At 44.3% G+C, this 21252-nt stretch overlaps 1 protein-coding gene across 1 annotated transcript in view; it reads right to left on the bottom strand.

Annotated features, from left to right (window-relative positions):
- ULK4 (unc-51 like kinase 4) overlaps positions 1-21252 on the bottom strand; it is a 1112493-nt gene that overhangs the window by 1010936 nt on the left and 80305 nt on the right. Inside the window, exons 10-12 of the mRNA XM_082258381.1 lie at positions 14501-14580; positions 14348-14417; positions 11078-11177 (exon numbers count right to left, since the gene is read on the bottom strand). Coding sequence (XP_082114507.1) covers positions 11078-11177; positions 14348-14417; positions 14501-14580 — 250 coding nt within the window. The remainder of the gene's footprint in view (positions 1-11077; positions 11178-14347; positions 14418-14500; positions 14581-21252) is intronic.

The following is a 21252-nucleotide window of genomic DNA, read 5'->3' as shown; positions in this document are numbered from 1 at the left end:
TGACACCAAGCGAAAAAAAAAAAAGTGACAGGGGAGGGACCTTCAGCTGATTGACAGCCTCAGCTCTGTTCCGGTGTTCTGTGTGAGGGGTGGTGTGTCCTTCCCCTCCAATCAGCTCTCAGAGCTCTCCTTACTGAGCTCTGCAGATTGTACCTTCAGCTCTCCTCACCCTTTTTACTGACTGCTCAAACAAGCTTCATAGGTTAGATGGCTGTGGAGAAGCAAATACTGTAAAAGGCAGGTGCATCTTATGTAGGATTTGTTTCTCTGTATCATTTGAGGCCAGTCTCTTAACTGGATATATGTAGGGCTTACAACCATTTTAACTGTGTAAGTACATTGGGGTGCCATTCAGAATAAATGGCAAGGTACCGCAGTACACATTATAAAAACAAATAAAAACACAGGTTTTAACATACTTTATTGCAAGCACAAGGTTTTGTAGGCATAGGATAGGAAGAGCAAGGGTGACCTGAAAATATTGCGCCCATAGAACATACTGCTCTAAATAATATTATAATGTTGGCAGGAAAAAACTACTGGTTTAAAAAATACATATGCCCAAAAAACGTATTAGTTTGCTATTTTGTCTAACCTGGAAACATCATTGTCTTATTGCATTAGAATGATAGATTTAAAAAATATAACTCAATTAATGAAAAGCATTTTAAACAACATTGTAAACAGGCGTAATTGTGTTTTTTTAACCAGGTACCAGAAATAAGCTTTATCTAAAAAGCAGAAAGAAAAAAAAGTAAGCTAATAGGCTGTTTAAATTAAACAAAATACAAATTAAGTCAAACAAAAACTGTTTTGTAACATTAAAATGAAACATTAATGGGAAGATGTACAATTAAACCAGCTTCCAGATCAACAGCTAATTGCTAAAAGCATTTGTAGAGGTTCAGGCATATGGACACCTCTAGTGGGCCTCTTAAACAACATTTACTTTACTGTAATTAATGCACTTCTGTTGAATTTCAAATAGTGGGTGCGTGCTGTAATCTAATAAACAAATTAAATATAAAACTAATAGAATTTATGTCATGGTCACCCTTCTCTTTCTTCAGTTGTTTACTACATTTAATAGAGCAACATGAACAGCAAGAGCAACAGTGACATCTTCTGGAGAATATAACGTATTGCTAGCACGTTTAAAGTGACCTTAATATCTGGTTTAAAAAAATTAATTCTATTCGAGTATGTGTTCCTAATTAAAAAAAAAAAAAAAAAAAAAAAAAGTACTCTCTTTTGCTCTCAGCCTTCTCCAAATCTCCAAATTCCTTTTTTCAACTTCCTGTTGGAGGATAGTTACATTAATTCTCCATGCTACCACTTTATGTTGGATATTAGCCATGTATGGCATTTGTAGTGGGCATAGAGTAGTACACATGAGCACAACTCATGTGTACTGCTATATACAAACAAAGTAAAAAAAAAAAAAGAGGGGGAAAAGAAAAATGTTTGGATGTTCACAGAGGATGTTGTTACAAGGAGGAGAAAAACACAGCAAGAAAAGATTTCATAAACAATAGATTACAGTTTCATTAGGTAGTGGCTGTGTATGGACATATTTTTTTATTACAATAAGAACCTTGTTTACGGTCACTTTAAAGTGGTATTAAACACTTCAATACAGGGCACTTTTACCCCCTTACTGCCAAGGCCAATTTTCAGCTTTCAGCGCTGTCACACTTTGAATATTAATTGCGCAGTCATGCAACGCTGTACCTAAACTAAATTTATTTATTTTTTTTAGACAGATAGAGCTTTCTTTTGGTGGTATTTTTTTTTAAATCAAGAAAAAAAAAAACTTTATTGAGAAAAATTCACACCATTACATGCAGACAAAAAAACAAACAAACACAAGAAAAAACTGTCGGATGGCAACATCAAGCCACATACAGTACAAAGTCCATGCCATGTCACAATCCCCCCCAAGGTTATCACATATAAGTACAGTTCGATGCACTTTAAAAAGAACATAACATATGCAAATGCAAGAAACTCCCCCCCCCCTCCCCCATGCAAACCAAGAGTTAGCAGGAGTACCTCCCAAAAAAAAAAAAAAAAAATTTGTTACAATAACAAACGGTCCAGAACTAGATCATCAGGGGCCATGCCCGGACTGTCCAACCATACACCCCAAACCTTAGCGAATTTCTGAGGCACCCCCCTGTGCTGGTAGATAACCTTCTCCATACGCAAAGTAGAAGCCATCTGTTCCAGCCACATCCTATACGTAGGTGGTTCCTGTGCTATCCAGTGTCTCAGGATAAGTAAACGGGCCTGAAAGAGCGCCCGAGTTGCGGCCTCTCTCAGAAACCTATCCTCCACTATCGACTCCAGTAACCCCAGAATACAGTGTTTGGGATCCCTAGGGATATCCACCCCCAGGGCCCCATTAATGGCAGATAACACCGCTGACCAGTATCTGTGCAACTTTGGACATCTCCACACCAAGTGAACCAAGTCCCCCTTCTCTCTCTGGCAGCGGCCACAGAGATCATCGTCGCGAAGACCCATTGCATGAAGCTTCAGGGGGGTATGATGCACTCTTAGTAGGATATAAAGCTGCGACACCTGGTGGGAGACATTGAGAGAGCAGCTGCGAACTACCTCCAAGGCCTCCTCCCACAGCTCCCCCGGGATCTCCCCCACATCCTCGCTCCAACGATCACACGCCGAGCTCGGGCACTTTTTCAAGAACGAACCCAGAAGAGAGGCATAGCAACCAGATATGAAGCCCTTGGTATCCGTATATTGTTGCATAAGGAAGAAAACAGGGGTCGAGGACAGGAAAAGCTGTCCCTGGGCTGCCTGCACCCGCATCGCATGCCGTAATTGAAAATAGTAAAACCGCATACTGTCCGGAAGCGAGAAACGCTACTTAAGCTGTTCAAAAGTCAGAAGTGTCCCTTCCTGCATAATATGGGCAAGGTGAGTCACCCCGTATGCACGCCACCTGTCTGCCTGGTCCAGCTTACACAATTCAGGATAAGTCTTCTTGTCCCAGATTGGGCTAAAATTAGTGTAACCCAAGGCTCGTTGAAGTTGTTTAGTTTTGTCCCATATTTTTTGTAGTAATCTATATGTCGGGAAACGCTTGTTAGGTTTAGAAAAAAGTTGTGCCTCAAGCCCCTCCGGCACCCCCCGCGCGCCAGCAAACCACTGCATAACCTCCAGCGCCGCGCCAGTACGCGTCCCGGACATGGCCCCCACCAGATGCTGCAACTGGGAGGACAGATAATACAACCACGGGTTAGGGAGGGCAAGGCCCCCCCCTTCGCGAGGTTTCTGTAATTGCTCCATACGTACTCTAGCTGCCTTACCCTTCCACATGAGGGTTCGGAATAGAGTGTTTACTATACGAAAGGTTTTCAGTGGAATGACAACAGGAGAGTTATGGAGGAAATACAATAATTGTGGCATCAACACCATCTTTATAAGGTTTACCCTACCGGCAAGTGACAGCCAGAGTTTGTTCCAAGTCCTGATTTTATCGCGAAATCTGGTGAGAAGGGGACTAATATTAAGCAAGCTGTATTGGGTCGGATCCGCCGAAACCACGACCCCCAAATATTTAAACTGCTGGACCACAGGGACCGGACAATGGAGACCCGGGGAAGGGGCGACGTCCCCGTCCAACTGCAGAAGGGCCGATTTGGACCAGTTTATAGTGAGTCCGGAGAACTGACCGAACTCCGTAATAACTGTCATAACCGTTCTCAAGGAAGCCCCAGTATCTCCCAACGTCAGGAGCATATCGTCCGCGTAGAGCAGGACTTTATCCTGATAGGGACCGTATCTAAACCCCACGATGGATCGCTGAGCTCTGATGCGTGCCGCAAGGGGCTCTATCGCTATGGCAAACAATAGGGGAGACAGCGGGCACCCCTGCCTCGTTCCCCGTCCCAGAGAAAAACACGTGGAGACCCGACCTCCCTCCCTAATAGAAGCCGTCGGTTGGTAATACAGTAACTTCACCCAAGACAGGAACACTGGTCCAAAACCAAAGGATTCCATGGTCGCCCAGAGGTATCCCCACTCAACACTGTCAAATGCCTTGTTGGCATCCAATGACAGCAATGCCCTCTCCCCCGGGTTATCCGCCGGTGTCTGAATCGCAACGAACAGGCGACGCAAGTTAAGGGCCGTTGATCTATTGGGCATAAATCCCGCCTGGTCTTCATGTATGATGTGAGTTATAACCTTGTTAACTCTACGCGCCAAAACTTTAGCCAGTAGCTTGACGTCCGCCTGGAGCAACGAGATGGGTCTGTAGGATCCCGGGTCTGTGGGGGGTTTATCTGGTTTAAGCAATAATATGATGCTAGCCCTGGTCATAGACTCCGGAAGAGTCCCCAGCTCCCTAGCCCTCCGGAACACCTCTAATAATTTTGGCATTAACAACCCAGAGTAGTTTTGATAAATTTCAGCAGGAAGGCCGTCATCCCCAGGAGCTTTAGATCCCGGAAAGAGAGCCACTGCTTCCAGCAGCTCCTGTTCCGTAATCGGGGCTTCGAGCTGCATCCGCTGTTCCTCCGTCAACTGCGGTAGAGAAGTGGCACTTAAATATTCCTGCAACTCTTCCGGGCTGTAATGAGCCCTCGAGGAGTACAGGTCCTTGTAAAATCGCACCAATTCAGTCATAATTTTATCCTGCGTATTAACCAAAGCCCCCCCAGGCAGCCGGAGAGCCCCTATAGGAGGAACTGAGGGGCGCGCCCCCACCATTCTCGACAGCATGCGGCCCGTCCGTTCCCCCTCTTCATAAAAGGCAGTTTTGGCAAAAAAGCGCTTTTTGTCCGCCTTGGAGCGAACTTCCCCAACCCATACCGCCTGAGCCGAGAGCCATGCCGCCCTCGTATCATCAGAGGGGTTGTGCAAGTATTCCTGCTCCAGCCGCTGCGTGCACTGGGATAGTTGTTCCTCAAAGCATTTAGACCTAGTCTGGACCTTCTTAACATTAGCTATGAGAACCCCTCTGAGAAAGCTCTTAAAAGCCTCCCACCTCAGGAGCACATCCCCAAAGTGGTCATTCTCCTCAAAAAAGCTGGCAATGGCTGCTGGAATGTCATTATCCGGTGGAAACAGTTTCAGCCAGAATGCATTCAAACGCCAGGGAGCCCTACGCAAGTCCACCCGAGGGCGAACCTGCAATCTGACCACCAACGGGGAGTGGTCCGAGATTCCCCTGCGGGCATACTCAATGTCCTCCACCATGGCAATAGCCTCCCTGTTACCCACACATAGATCAATACGAGACAATGCAGAGTGTGTTTTTGAGAAACATGAAAATTGCACCATGTCAGGGTTTTTAAGGCGCCATACCTCAGACCAATCCACCTCCGCCAGAAAGCGGGAAAGAGCAGTTCCCCTTGCCACACCCACGGGAGAAGGTGGAGGGTGTCTATCCCTTGCAGGGTCTAGCACCCCATTAAAGTCCCCTATAATAAACAGTGGCAGACCAACTTTGTCCATAGTAAATTGGAGGAGTTCCTTGAGCACCCCAGAAGAAAAAGGAGGCGGTATGTACACTATTGCTAAAACACACACAGTTTGAAAAAGCATACAATGTATGAACACATACCTCCCCTCAGAGTCCACCCGGACCCCCAGTTCCCGGAAGGCCAGCGACCCATGTATCAGCACACTGACCCCCCTGGAATATGCGGAGTGGGTGGAGTGATATCCCCAACCCACCCATGAGTACCGAAGACACCCTACAGAGTCCGCCACCAAGTGAGTCTCTTGTAAAGCAATAATGGCTGGGTGGTACTTTCGTAGTTGTTGGGCCACCATAGCCCGCTTGAGCGGGCAGCCCAAGCCGCGGACGTTCCAAGAAACTATCGGCACCCCCGCCATAGGAAAAAATAATAGATGGAAATGGGTGGAGACCGGGGGCCCCCCCCAAAGTGGCCAAGGCCCAAACAAAAAAAATCACCAGAGGGCTGCCGGTGTGAAGACGTGGCATCGTGATAATGTCCAGAAAAACATGCGGTGTGAATCTTCCCAAAAACAAAATAAATGTCAGAAGAACTAGAGCTCAAGAAGTCAAGGCACAACGGCACCCCGACAACGAACTGTCTGAACACAGGCGGTCCACTCCAGACGGGCCCGGCTGCGGCCCTACCGTCTAGAAGGGACCCACCCGGCCAACATGCACAACGGTGCAAACACAAAAGTAGGCTCCAGAACAGAGCCGTGTAGAAACACATCCTCGCTCGTCAACACTTGCCATAGTCGGAGCAGTAGATTCCAAACGGTAAACGACCCCGGCCGGGTCAAAAACAGACAGCGTGCTAGCGCACGTGCAAAATGTAGAGTAGCTCCCATGTAGAAGAGTCCGGTTACTGAAGAAGTCCCGGTCACTCCCCGTGCTCATCCCCGTTTCTACGGCCGAGAGCCGGCTCGTGAACATCCAGCCAATTCGCCGCGTCTACAGCAGTGTCAAAAAAATGCGCCCTGCCTTCCGCCGTAACTCTCAAACGGGCAGGGTACAGCATGGCATACACCAGGCCAACTCGACGGAGTCTCTTCTTTACATCAATAAATTTGGCCCTTTGTTTTTGGACATCTGCCGAAAAGTCCGGGTAGAAGGACACTCTAGCTCCATTATATTTGATATCGGCTTTTTCACGTGCAAGGCGGAGCACCTTCTCCCTGTCCCTGTAGTGTAAAATCTTGGCGAGCATGGGTCTGGGAGCATTACCAGGTAGCGCCCTAGTGGGGACACGGTGTGCACGTTCCACCGCATACAGAGGGGAGAAGGACTCACGCCCGAAGATCTCACAAAGCCATTTTTCTACAAAGTCCGTGGGGTCCCTGCCCTCCACCTTCTCTGGGAGCCCCACTATACGGACATTATTCCTGCGCAGGCGATTCTCGATATCATCTGTCTTATTCTTGTTTGCCTGAGCCTGCCTGGCCGTTTCCCTGGATTCCGTAATTAGTGTGGGTATCTGGTCCTCCAAATCGCAGATGCGACTTTCGGCTGCTGTAGTGCGTTCCCGCATTTTTTGTAAATCCTGGCGCATAAGGGCCACTTCCTCCGTGAGACCCCCCAATCTGTCCTTCACAGTGTTCACTGATGCCGTGCATTTCTGTACAGCTAGAAGAATGTGTCCCAAAGTGGGCTGAGACCCCTCCAGTGTGTCTCCCTCCATCTCCTCACTGAGCTCAGGCTGCACAGATGGTTCCACATCCCCCAGGCCCTGCTGAATGGCCTCGAGTGCCTGTGCTCCTGTCAGGGGTACAGAGTCCACTTCACTGGGTCCCGAGATGTCACACAACTTTTTTGCGTACAACAGAATGTCACCAGCGCTGTCTTTTCCCCCCGCACGCACTGTTTTGGGCTTCGTACCTGTATCTTTCTGCCTGTCAGGGCCGCGGGATGAGTACTGCGGAGTCCCCCCGGCGCCATCTTGACCGGCCGAGCCAGGGACAGAGCCGTCCTTCTGCTTGCTCCCACGGGTCATAGCAGCGCCCGATCTGGACATCCAGGGTGTCAGGAAGAGCCTAGGACAAGGGACAGTCCAGGGAGAGCAGCGGGCAAGGGATGGAGTGCAGCCGCTTACCGGATCCAAGTCCGCCCAGGCGCCTCCGCGATCGGCCGCCCGCGGTAGGAAAGACCGCGGCTTCCACCAGCGACTAGGCCTCAATCCGGATCTCCACAAAGTGCGGTCCTCCGCAAAAAATAAAGGCAGGATTCCTATGCAGGGATGATACCAAGCCTCCTGGAGGCGAGCTGGAGCCCGATGATTGCAGGCAGAGGCAGGATGGCAAGGGATTGGAAGCCAGCGGAGCGGAGCTCTACCCACGACCTGGGACCTCCGGATTGCAGGTACTCATCCGGGAGCAAAAGGCGTCGATGGACTCAGGGGGATCCCCTGAGAAGAAGCAGTCCACGGAATAGGGCAATCCGGCCGGGAAAAGGATCTATTTTAAGGATAAATGACGGGAGCTCCGTGAGCTGAGTCCACTCACATGCCCGGTCCGGCCACGCCCCCCCCCTTCTGGTGGTATTTAATCAGCACTGGTTTTTTTGCTAAAAAAAAAAAAAAAAATTAAAAAAGATTGAAAATTTTGAAGAAAAAAAAAAAAAAAAGGTTTTTCTTTTGGTTATAAAATGTTGTAAATAAGTAATTTTTCTCCTTCACTGATGTGGCGGCACTAATATGCAGCACTGATGGACACTTAGAGACGCAACTGATAGGTAGCACTGATATGCAGCAATGATGGGCGCTGATAGGCGATACTGATGAGGAGGCACGGACAGGCATCCCTGATGGGCACTGAAAGGCATAACTTATTGGCATCGCTAATGGGGCTGCACTGATAATCACCGCACTATTTAACAGTGCAGATCCCCCCCCCCACCCCCGTCAGGAGAGCCGCTTACCGGCTCTCCTCTACTCACGCCCTGTCAGCGTGAAAAGAGGAATGCCGGTAACCGGCACTTCCTAGTTACACTGTAATCAGCACCGCTGATCACATGGTAAAGAGCCTACGTCATAGGCACTACTGATCAGTGCACACGAGTGGCTGGTACTGAAAGATGTCATATGACATCCAGACAGAACAGGAGAGCCACCGCCCGGCCATCATTTTGCTATAGGCCAGACAGGATGTGGTTAAACCCAAAACTAAAAATGTAATATTTTGCAGCTGACCAATCATTAAATGTGCTTGATGCATTCTTTTTCATTACTTGGGCCTTTTTTCCCCGTTTTAATCTGGTGATGTGGCCAGTAACACAACTCCTGTATTAGTGCAGTGAGCGCTATGATATTTTTCTTCTCTACGATTCACACTGTACAAAAGGATGAGCTGGCATTTTTACCCTTCCATGTCTGTGAGCTGTGTATGAGGAGGAGTGATGAAGTTTAACCCTTTCTCATGAACAACAGTGTGAAGACCTCCTGCAACCTAAGAGGTCTGTCTTTGAAGGTGAGCAGATTTGGAGGAAAGGGAGTACAGTGTGCATGACAAAGACCAGTTGACAGCAAAAAGCTGTAGCTTTAGCAATAGCTATATTGGCCCTTCCTCACGGTCATTTTCTTTTATATTTCAATTGGTTTAATAGAGTATACACAACACTCATGAGGCATTTTATATATGACAGTCAGGGTCTATGTATGTTTATTATGCACTGCAATACTGTATCCTTTTAGCTATTTTGATCATGTTCTCTCTGATGCACCATTTTGGTTTAGTTTTCGCCCCATTTTTTATTTTTATTTTCATTTAATTTCTAAAGATGTCACACCATCCCACTATATTCAGGCTGAATTATCACCCCTTACATTGGTTATTATAGCAGGTATCACACATGTTTGGCTTATTTATGTGACCTTAATATAATCGCTCCTGTACACATCGACTTCTAGAAAATGACAGGCTATGGATATAAACATCTTTAGGACTCACACAAAATGGTGCCATTCCGTTTTTATGCATTAGCTTCAACAACATAGCCGACTCACTATTGTGACCATAATGTGTATAAGAGGAAATCTAGTCTGCCTGCCGCCATCCCTGATGAAGTCATCTGAGGGTGACGTAACGCGTAGGGTGTGAGCAGAGGCAAACGAGAACTGGAAGTGACACATGCGGAAGTGCATTCCAGTACCTCAAAGTGTTTTTACGATCGTGAGTGTTATTCTTTTTAATAAAGCATTTATTAGTTTACATACTACACTAAGGGAGGCTTTCTTTGATTTTTGTTCCCCATACATGAGCTGGCAGAAAGCTTGGTTGGAGTTTTAAAGCAGTCTGACCATAAATACCTCTGGAATCTAGGGGACTTATTTGGAGAGCTCATACTCGGGAGGAGATGCCTGAATGTTACCTTGATGAATTAACACATTCATGTGCCAATACATCTATTGGGAGGTGAGGGTTCTATGAACACTGATGTGGCAAGAGTTGTTTGAAAGCTAGTGGACACCTTGGGAATCAGTTTGGTGTTGGATGTTACTCTGACGCTGAAGGTGATATTCATTCATAGTCACTGATTAGTTGAAAAGACTTGAGAGACTTTATCACATTCCACATATTTGTATATCACGGTTTATTGTTTTACGAGCATTTATATTTTGAATCACACATTATTATATGTATGTATAGGTGCATATTCACGGTTTTAACGGTATTTACTATGTTTAGTTACTCTAAGTCAGCTTTAAGCCACTGCGGCTTCATTTTGTGTGCTCTAATGTTTTTTTTAAGCATTTCACTATTGGTATTTAATATTTGTGCATGGTGGGTAGCGCTACATCATTACTTCACTTTATCACTTAACTAGTGTAGGAACACTATTAGATGTTAGCAGCAGCCTATTTCACCATTGAATTTTACACATTTGGTTGGTAGCGCAGGAGTTACACTTATCTCAGTTGGGAGCATGCATTAAGAATATTTCACTGAAGATTGCACTTTCACCATTTCAAGGAGTTTGGATCAAATTTTAAACTTTTGGGGAATTTGAAAGACATGGATTGGCTGTTTCTTTATTATGTTATGAGGGAGGAGTATACTCCTTTTACATGTTTTAGTTAGTTCTATTAGCACTGTACTATATTCTGGTTTTATTGTTTACTTTGGGTATGAATCACTTTTTGGTGTTGGTTGGCTAAAAGTTTTCGTTGATAGGAGTGTATACATAATTTCACATGCAGTAGCTTTTGTATTTATAAGTGCACTCATCCTTTACTGCACAATGAGGTATAAAGCATAAGGCACACTATGCTAAGAAGAAGGTAAGCAAGCATGAAGTCTATTCATGTTATTCAAAAGATCAGAGTAAGAATTGAAATTTGCATTTGACCTCCTGTACTTCAATTAGCCAATAAAAATTTACCATTTTTATATTCTTATTAATACTATACTACAGAATTTATATAGCGCCAACAGTTTGCGTATCGCTTATTTGACATTTTTGTAGAGATACACAAATATTATTTAAAATATTAAAGCAATAATGTAAGAAAATAATACCCGGCAAGGATTAAGGGTATACTCTAATTTGTTCTGGTTGAAAATGTAGACAAATGATAAGTATAATAATAGTTACCTTTTGACTTTCAACAGCCTCCTGCACTGAGGCCAGCATAGGATCTGGTACTTTCTTGCCTTTTCCAGTAGCAGTACTCGGTCGTGGGGTGGTATAAGAGCTGCAATAATTAAAATTTTTATTATTAAATTGAAGTAGAACTGTTTTAATTCACAAACATAAGACATACTAATGATATCTGAATCTAATAGCAAGGGGGGCTCCTGATTTTCTTCAGGCCATTTCTGACCTTCCATGGCACATAAACAAGATTCTCTGGCAGCTGGGGGCACATGGTATTGTACAGAAATATTTACTTGTTGGAATATCTCAGTTTAAGTGGGGATAATTTCTAAATTGTCTATTTGAAAGGATAAGAGAGGAAGTACTTTTCAACTGCCAATTGTGGAAGAGATTCCCAGCAGCTCCTGGTAATCTGATTTGATGGAAGTCAATACCCATCTATGGATACTGATGGGACTTTTAATATTTGCCTGTTTTGAAGCAGTAGAATGTATTTGAAAAAAATCTTTTTTTTTTATTCTGTGGCTAGTACACACCAATGCTTTTCAGCTCAGCATGTTTTAATGCTAGTAAAAGTGTGCCTTTTCCATAATGGGCATGCTTGGGAATAATACAAACAATGTTGAAGACCTGTTTCAGTGGTTGAGGAGTGCAGGGGAAATTACATCATGTGCAGGTGACAAATGCACAACAACGAGACGTATGTACTGTAGAGGCTATGATGGCAGGCACAGGAGAGAAGTATAGATGGTATGATGCCAGGTCATGTGCAGGAGAAAAGTGTGGAGGATTTTGTATGGTGTGAGGGCTGGAGCTGGTGTGGTTGGGGGGGGGGGGTATGGCGTGGTCAGTCTGCCGCCCCCTGGCCCATGGAGCGCCAGCCGCCACTGTACAGAGGTATGACAGCTGGCAGCATGTGCAGGGGAGGAGTACAGAGGTTATGATGGACTGCAGTAGGTGCAGGAGGACAGTACAGATAGTATGACTGCAAGCTTTATGTGCAGGAGCTGAGTGTAGGGACTATGGCAGTGGCCAGTATGTGCAGGAAAGGAGTGCAGAGGGTATGATAGCAGGCAGTAAGTGCAGGAGAAATGTGCAGAAGTTATGATGATTAGCAATATGGGCAGGATAGGAGAACAGAGGTTATGGTTGTGGGATTTATGTACAGAAAAGAAGTGTGGAGGGTATGATACAGGCCTTATGTACAGGAGAAAAGCACAGGAGGTTATGATGACTGTCAGTATGTGCAGGAGGAGAAGAGAGTGTGGAGGCTGTAATAGTCAGAGGTATGAGCAGGAGAGGAGCATAGAGGTTTTGATGGCTGGCAGTATGTGCAGGAGAGGAGTGTCGAGGCTTTGACGGTCACAGGTATGTGCAGAAGAGGAGTATAGAGGTTATGACGGCCAGCAGTATGTGCAAGAGAGGAGTGTGGAGACTATGACAATCAGAGATATGTGCAGCAGAGAAGTACAGATAGTGGAACATCAGGATTTGTGGGAGGTGTGGCAGTGGACAGTACATGCAAGAAAGGAGTGCACATGGTGTGATAGTGGGCACTATATGCAGGAGAAACACGCAGAAGTAATGATGGCTAACAATATGTGCAGGATAAAAATAGAGACCAGAGAACAAAAGTTAGGATGTTGCCTTTATGTACAACAAATAAGTGTAGAGGGGATGCAGTGGGTAGTATGTGCTGCAGACAGATGAAAAGGGTATAGGAGCAGACATTATGTATAAGAAAGGAATGTAAAACCTTTAAGAATATAGATTTAGTCTTTAAATTTAATCTTGCAGTACATAGATGTGAACTAGACACATAAAAATGAATATTTGAGCTGCATTCAATGCATGTTTTATTGCAGGAAAAAAAAAAGGACAAGTATATATGCATTATGTGAATGGTAAAAATATTCACACCATTGTGATGAGTTGCAGTGCGTTACTGAATGCGCAATAACATGAGGTATGGTGTTGAACGGGGTTGCCAGTATTCCACAACACAAGTAACTGAAAAATACTTTTTTTAAACAAACTACATCCCAATGCATCAATGGTTCCCATCTGTGCATTGTGGTGCACTGAAGGTCATTTGGCAAGGGTTTGAAGTGTATATTAAAAAAGAATAGCGCGCAAATGCAAAAGAAATTAATACCAAATCTGAAGACAAGGGTTTGAAGTGCCATTTAAAATATATAGCATAAATAAAGTCCTTACTGCACAAACCCCAGGGCCAAAAGGTGCATTATGGGTGTACAACAGTGGAGATACAGAAGATCTAAGCATACACAGTGGTGGGTGTAAATGGGTCCATATACATACACACACATATATAAATATATATAAAAAAATACACACACATACACTATATTGCCAAAAGTGTCAGGACGCCTGCCTTTAAACGCACATGAGCTTTAATGGCATCCCAGTCTTAGTCCGTAGGGTTCAATATTGAGTTGGCCCACCCTTTACAGCTATAACAGCTTCATCTCTGCTGAGAAGGCTGTCCACAAGGTTTAGCAATGTGTCTTAAGGAATGCAAGGGGTACGCCAACTCAATATTAAAACCTACGGACTAAGACTGGGATGCCATTAAATTTCATGTGCGCATGATGGCAGTCGCTCCAACAATACTTTTGGTAATACAGTGTGTATGTATATATATCAGGCATGCGCTGCAATGCATACTGAACATGCATTACAATCTTCACACCTGAAGGTTTTAGCTGGGCCACCTAGAAATTCACTAGGCACCACTTGGGTTGCATTGTGGATGATCTGCCTCTTGTGGCGCTTAGTACAACAAATCAAAAACCCGGAACCCAAAAGTTCACAACCTTTGTGATGATCATGCAATATACACATTGAGTAAAAGATAAAATTTAAAAAAGACTGGGGTTGATTTACTAAAGGCAAATTTACATTGCAGGCATTTTCTCCAGAGCTTATTGAATGTAGTGATATTTCACTTTGTAAAGAATACTTAATCAGATGCAAGGAAAATAAAAAACAAAAAGAAAAACAGTATTTTTGCTTGCATATGATTGGCCGAGCTTAACCACATTTACTAAGCTCTGGAGAAAACCAGTGCACAAGTTCTACAGTCTATCTATTTACCTTTAGTAAATAAGCCCCAATGTTTCTTCAGGCGCTGTAAATAGGTAGAACCTATCAGCTTTACTATACCTAAAGAAAATGTAGTATATTCTGTTGAAGAATGAAAATGAATGCTACCATTATATACTGTATGCACATTTCCTTTGTTACCTGAGTAAGAAAATGGATTCATTAGCTTCTCCACCAAGGCCACTTTTGGGTCTGAGATCTTCTGGGTTATCTAAAACAGAGATTAATAATATAAACAAACTATTAAAAAAGCAGTACGTGAAAATATCTTGACAAGTGATGGCTGCCACTAACCAATCCTAAAGGATTTGTATGTACTGCCAGGGCTTTCAGGCTGCTCTTTGGTAGTAGTGTCCCCATCCGGACTGTTCATCCTGCCAGATTAAACAAGGAACACTTGTTATTTGACAAATCAGGTATCATGCAGGAAATGCAGCAAGCTTTCAAATTAAGAATCATAGACAACTCTGCATTCAGTATAATGTAAACACTCATTATGGCATATTACCGCATTTCTAAACCAGAGTGCAGCAGCACCCTGGTGTACCGTGAAGAGTTCCCAGGGGTGCCGCAGCAAAGTGGCCCTAAACTTCCTCAACTAATCAGGCATTTAGTAAAAGATTATTTTTGCCACCAGATAAACCATTTTTTGATTACAGCGGTGCTGGTCTGCTGTGTTAAACATGCATGTAGCTGCTACATACACTGGGAAGCTATGAGGGCCTCCCACCCGCATCCTGCCAACTGAACAAATCATCATCGGTTGCTAAGGGCCGGTCTGATGCCTGCACAGCTTGCTGGGATGCAATACTTCCCACTCTTGTCAGTGCAGCCAGGGTGGCACATGTAACTGTATGATGGGTGTGGGACAAAGACACTAAGGAGTGTCCGAACGGTCGGTAGAGTTGCCAGTAATGTGCAGAGCTGATGATGTTCAGAGCCCTGAATGGGAGAGGCTTCCTCAAGTCAGTCAAGCGAGAAGGTGTCTGGATCAGGCAGGTCAGTAGATCTGCATTTTTTTAAAAAGGCTGTATGTATGTATGTATGCATGAATGTATGTATACACACACAGTATGTATATATATATATATATTTATGGATGTATGTACTGTATGTGTGTGTGTGAGCGTATGCACAATGTATGTGTATGTATGTATAATATATATATATATATATATATATATATATATATATATATATATATATATATATGTGTGTGTGTGTGTGTGTGTGTGTGTGTGTGTGTATATATACAGCGTGTATGTATGCGTGACTGCGTGTGTGTATATATGTGTGTGAGTGTATGTATGAACTGCATGTGGGTACATGTGTATGTATGTGCAGTGCGTGTGTGGATTTGTGGATATATATATATATATATATATATATATATATATATATATATATACACACACACACACACACACACACGTATACACATACACATACATACACACATCTGTACCTTACTTTTGATCCTGACCCCTTCACTGACCCCTGTATGATCAGAACTGCTCTTCTACGCTAGCAGGACTGCTTTTTCAGGGCTCGTTCACACTAGCGGTAAAGAATGCTGCTCTGCTGAAAAGCAATTCTTCTCTGATCGCTTTTCAGAGGCATTTGACAGACAGTGAGGAGGCAATATGTTGTCTCCTCACTGCCTGTTTTAACCCCCTAAATGCACCACCAATCTGCTGCAACCGCATTTAGCGCACGTGGTTGCTCCAAGGCCCCATTAATCAGTAATGCTCGCCGAAAGCAACAGGGGGTAGAATTCCTGCCATAGCCATAAGACATTATGGTTACAGCATGTGTACAGCCTCGGCTGCTGCTTTTGCAGGTAAAGAGAAAGCAGTTGGGGTGGTAAAATGCAATGCAATAATTTTGCACAGAGCAGCCCTGATCTTCTGCTTCTTCTGGGGTGCCCCACTGGCACTCCAGACTCCTCCTCTTCATTGTGTGCTCCACAGAAAGCGGTTTTCCATGGGGCAACCCGTTCGGACTCACTCCTGAGTCCTGCTGCTGTGTCCATTGACACAGACACCAGGACTCGGCCCCACTGCCGGCTCCCATGTCAATGGATTTTATTGACAGCAGCAGAAGCCAATGGCTCCTGCCGCTTTCAATCTGTCCAATGTAGAGAGAGAAAGCGGCTGGAGCCGCTGCACTCATGCAAATTGCTAGATCAGATCGGGCCCAGGTAATAAAAATGGGGGGGTCTGGGGGGAGCTGCCACACAAAAGGTTTTTCACCTTAATACATAGAATGCATTAAGGTTAAAAAAAAAAGGCTTTACAACCACTTTAACCACTTAACGCAAACTGACGTAGGCCTACGTCAGCTGACTTCAAGTGGTTGTACTGGATGATGCCTCTAGCTAGTTTGTACTGTTTTCTTAGAGGTGGCGGTCAGCTTTCTGGTGGTAACGACCGATGCGACTCAGGAGCCGCTTGATCGTTACCCCAGCGAGTTAGAGGGGACGTCCCGTCGCCTTCCGTGGCTCTGCCCGGGTCTCCCGTCCCACCGGGGAACCCGAGCAACCAGCTGGCGCGTCCGCCGGCTGGATGGAGTCCCAATCTAAGCCGGATGCGGCTTCGATCGGGGCTCCGATAACGTAACCCGGAGGCGACGTCCATGACGTCACATCCGGGTTACTCGGCTGCTAAAGGCAGCAGTTTCAAAAAGTGAATGCGTTCAAAAAAGCAGTTTTTTCTGCGTTTTGAATACATGAAAGTGCAGTGGAGGGATCGAGGGTCTTTTAGACCCTCGATCCCTCCATAAAGAGTACCCGTCACTGCATATTGCTGTCACAAGGGATGTTTACATTACTTGTGACAGCAATAAAAGTGATCAGATTTTTTTTTTCTTTAAAAACCTGTGTTAAAATGAAAAAAAAAAAAATAATAGAATAGGAAAAAAAAAAAAATTTTAGCCGTCCACGTCGCCGTGAGCTTGTGCACGAAAGAAAACGTATACTGAAGTCGCGCTGCAAATTAAATTACTGTTCAAACCACACATGTGAGGTATCGCCATGATCGCCAGAGCGTAAGCAATAATTAAAAAAAAAAGAGCTACACTCCAACTCTAAACTGGTAACCGTTAAAAAATTTTAAAGCATCGCCTATGGAGATTTTTTTTTTGACCGTAGTTTGTCGCCATTCCGCGGGTGTGCGCAATTTTAAAAATCATAACACGTTGGATATCTATTTACTCGGCATGACATCATCTTTCATAATATATAAAAAAAATGGGCTAACTTTACTGTTTAGTTTTTATTAAATGCAGTGAAATGTGATTTTTCTTAATTTTTCCAACAAAATGGCATTTGAAAGACCGCTGCGCAAAAATACCGCGTGACAAAAAAATTTGCAATGACCGCCATTTTATTCTCCAGAGTCTTTGCTAAAAAAATATATATAATGTTTGTTTCTAAGCAGTTTTCTAGCACAAAATACTGATTTTAACTTGTAAACAAAAAAAGTGTCAAAAATAGGCTCAGTCTTAAAAGTGGATAAAATGATATGCTAATGCTTATGTGAGATTGTATTGTCTGGGTATACATATACTTTAATGTGATGCAACAAAAGCAAACAAAACATATGAAAGGTAAAAAAATTAAATAAAATAAAAAAATGCATGTGCCTCTGTTCGCATATCACCAGCCAGGAGAATGCTCGTTTGCCAATAACCTGATTAATATTACAAGTTCTGCATTACGTAAATATTGCAGCTGCATTCGCAAAATTTTTCCTCTTCATAATATCACTAATTTTCTGCTGCTCTGTGTTCCTGCCATGCAGCTGCAGCATCAACTTTGTAGTAACAGAAGTGTCCAGTAGATGGAGACACAGGTTTTTTTTCTGTATTCCTGGTTTTCTTATGTATCCATTAGATCAGGGCTTCCCAAACTTTTTTGGGCCGAGACCCACTTCTGAATACAGTTATTTTTCGGGACCCACTTGCTTGTAATTGAATATTGTCGATTTTTTGTTTATAGCGCAAAAAATAAAAAAATCGCACAGGTGATCAAATACCACTAAAAAAAAGCTCTATTTGTGGGAAAATAAGGACATCAATTTTATTTAGGTACAGCATCGCACGACCGCGCAATTGTTAGTTAAAATAACAGTGCCGAATCGCAAAAAATAGCCTGGTCAATTAGGGAGAAAATCCTTGCAGTCCAGAAGTGGTTAAACCTGCAGGAGGACCAGCGTTTTTATTTGTAAATTACTTTACTACTGCTTTAGGCCTGGTTCACATGTATGCGGGTTGGCGACCCACATTTGCACAGGCATAGCAGCCCATTGATTTGAATGGGCTGCTATGCCCTCGTTTTCCGCAGAAAAAAGGTGCATGCAGCATTTGAAAGAATGCAGTGGCCTTGAAATCCATCCTGATTTTGCACCATGCGACTTACCTACAGTTGCTACACTGGCAAGCTTTCTGCGTTTTTAAATACGTGGGCCTAGCATTTAAAAACACAGTTTGCTTGTGCAGGAACTGCAGGTAAGTCGCATGGTGCAAAAGCAGGATGGATTTCACGGGCCACTGCATTTTTTTGAATTCTGCATGCACCTTTTTTCAGTGGAAAACGCAGGCATAACACCCCATTCAAATTAATGGGCTGCTATGCCTTTGCAAATGGGGGTCGCCAACCCGCATATATAAGCCATCAAGCAGTGTCTGGCCTACCTGGTGACTGGTCCTGGCGTTTAGATCCGATGGCCTGCACTCTGATAACAGCTCCACTCAGTCCGACTCCTACCCCGAGGTGCCGCCTCCTGTACAGAACAGCGCACACGGCAAGGGGCGGGGTCAGAGCGTCAGTGGAGCTCAAGGCCCCACCAGCTCCTTCCTTGTAACACAATGTGTTGCTGATCCTGGGCAGCCCCGACCGCCCTCAGTCAAATTCGCCGGCGACCCACTCAAACTTAGCTTGCGACCCACAGTTTGGGAACTCCTGCATTAGATGTATTTTTACTTCCTGCATGATCTTTTACATCAGAGTCCCCTAATTCATAATATTTTGCTGCGGGTCTGCAGTCATCTGGTTGGGCTTAAAGTATATATATATGAACAGAAACTGTTGTGATTATTGTGAAACTTCACTTTGTAAATAGACTGTTAGTCCCTACCTTCAATCGCCCCCCTCCCTCCAACCACCCTCTTCAGCAATAATAGCAGTTTTTCTTTGTGGGTGAGGGGGCACTATTTTTGTTGTCTTTGTTTTTTTTGGCAGCAGGAGGGCAGAGCTGGATCGTGTCATCAATGACCACACTACATAAACCCAGGGAAAAAAAAGACCCCAGAGGTGTCACATCTAACCATCTGAGGTGGAGCAGCAAACAGGCTATGACATCAGAACAGCAAATCACTGCAGTGTGTTTTTGAGTATGTTTTATTAAGAAAAACCAAACATAACAGCTAAGGGGGGATAAGGAGAATATGCGTTTAGATCTATACAGCCTTTAGACCAGCCATTCCCAACCAGGATTCCGTGGAACCTTAGTGTTCCTCAGGAGTTTGCTAGGAGTTCCTTGACCCACAACTAATGTCTCGTTTCCACTGAGCGGATCGGTTCGGGTCGGTTCGGTACGGTACGCTAATTTGAGTGTTTCCATTATGAAAGTAGCCCATACAACCGAACCAAACCGCACCATTCCTGGTCCTGCTTCAGATGTAGGGCCATAGGAAATGGTACGGTACGGTTAGGGCGGAGCTACTGGCGTCACACGATAGATTCCACTGATTGGCGGACAGGAAACCATCAATGCTCACGTCAAATGAAAGAGCAAAACAAACCCCTCATTTGGTGTAAACCCTGCATGGTCCCTGGTGGCCCGACTTGCAGTGGAAACGCTCACCTGAATAGACCGGACCATTCTAACCCTCCCAAACTGTACCGACCTGAACCGTTCCGCTCAGTGGAAACGAGGCAAAGATGACCTCCCATCTGATGGTGCCTGTTGCCATGTCCAAAGTCACTTGGCACAGCCAGTAGCAGATACTGCTGGCCAGTTCATTCATTAGATCCAGGCATTAGCTTCCCTGCACAGATTCACATAGGAAAGCCCCATTTTAAGTCCACTCAAGGTTCTGATTTTACCTGAAGCAATAATGAAGGGGGAGCTATTTTGACCTCTGAAACGCATTAGTTTTTTTTTTTTTTTTTTTTTTTTTTTAATAGGATACCAACAAATGTATTTGGACTTTTATTTTTTGGTCTAGTGCTCCTACCTTTTATACAGTAAGGAAAGGGTAGCATTGTGGCCACCACTGTAATGGGGGGAATTCTTCCCACTTACTAGTGATGTACACTATATTACCGAAAGTATTGGGACGCCTACCTTTACACAAACAAACTTTAATAGCATCCCAGTCTTAGTCCGTAAGGGTTCAATATTCATTTGGCCCACCCTTTCCAGCTATAACAGCTTCAACTATTCTGGGAAGGCAGTCCATAAAGTTTAGGTGTGTGTCTATGGGAATGTTTGACAATTTTTCCAGAAGCACATTTGTGAAGTCAGGCACTGATATTGGACAAGAAGGTCCCACTTTAATTTATCCCAAAGGTGTTCGGTCAGGTTGTGCAGCCCAGTCAAGTTCCTCCACCCCAAACTCACTCATCCATGTCTTTATGGACCTTGCATTGTGCACCGGTCCAAATCATTTGGTGAAGGGAGAATTATGGTGTGGGGTTGTTTTTCCAGGTGTTGGACGTGGCCCCTGAGTTCCAGTGATGGGAACTCAAAGTGTTTGTTACCCCAACACTTCATATTCCTGTTATGTGCCTGCTGTACCATGTACTTGTATGAAACAGCACCTTGTTCTCTTTGTATGGTTTCCTTTATGTGAAATCCCTGGTGTTCCTTTTAGTCCCCTTGGTTTCTTATTAAATACTGACCACACTAAGCAGAAGAACATAACGTGGTTAGTTCTCTAGCTTATGCTACTCTCCTCCAATGATCAGACCTGCCCTGACACGCCCCCCCCCCCTTTTTTAAAAAAAAAAAGGGGGAAAAAAAGGTATTTATAATTATGTTTTG

Source organism: Pelophylax lessonae (assembly GCF_965119305.1).
Source record: "Pelophylax lessonae genome assembly, chromosome: 5".
NCBI lineage: Eukaryota > Metazoa > Chordata > Amphibia > Anura > Ranidae > Pelophylax > Pelophylax lessonae.
The sequence above is the reverse complement of the archived record's forward strand: the minus strand, read 5'-3'. Positions and strand labels throughout refer to the sequence as shown.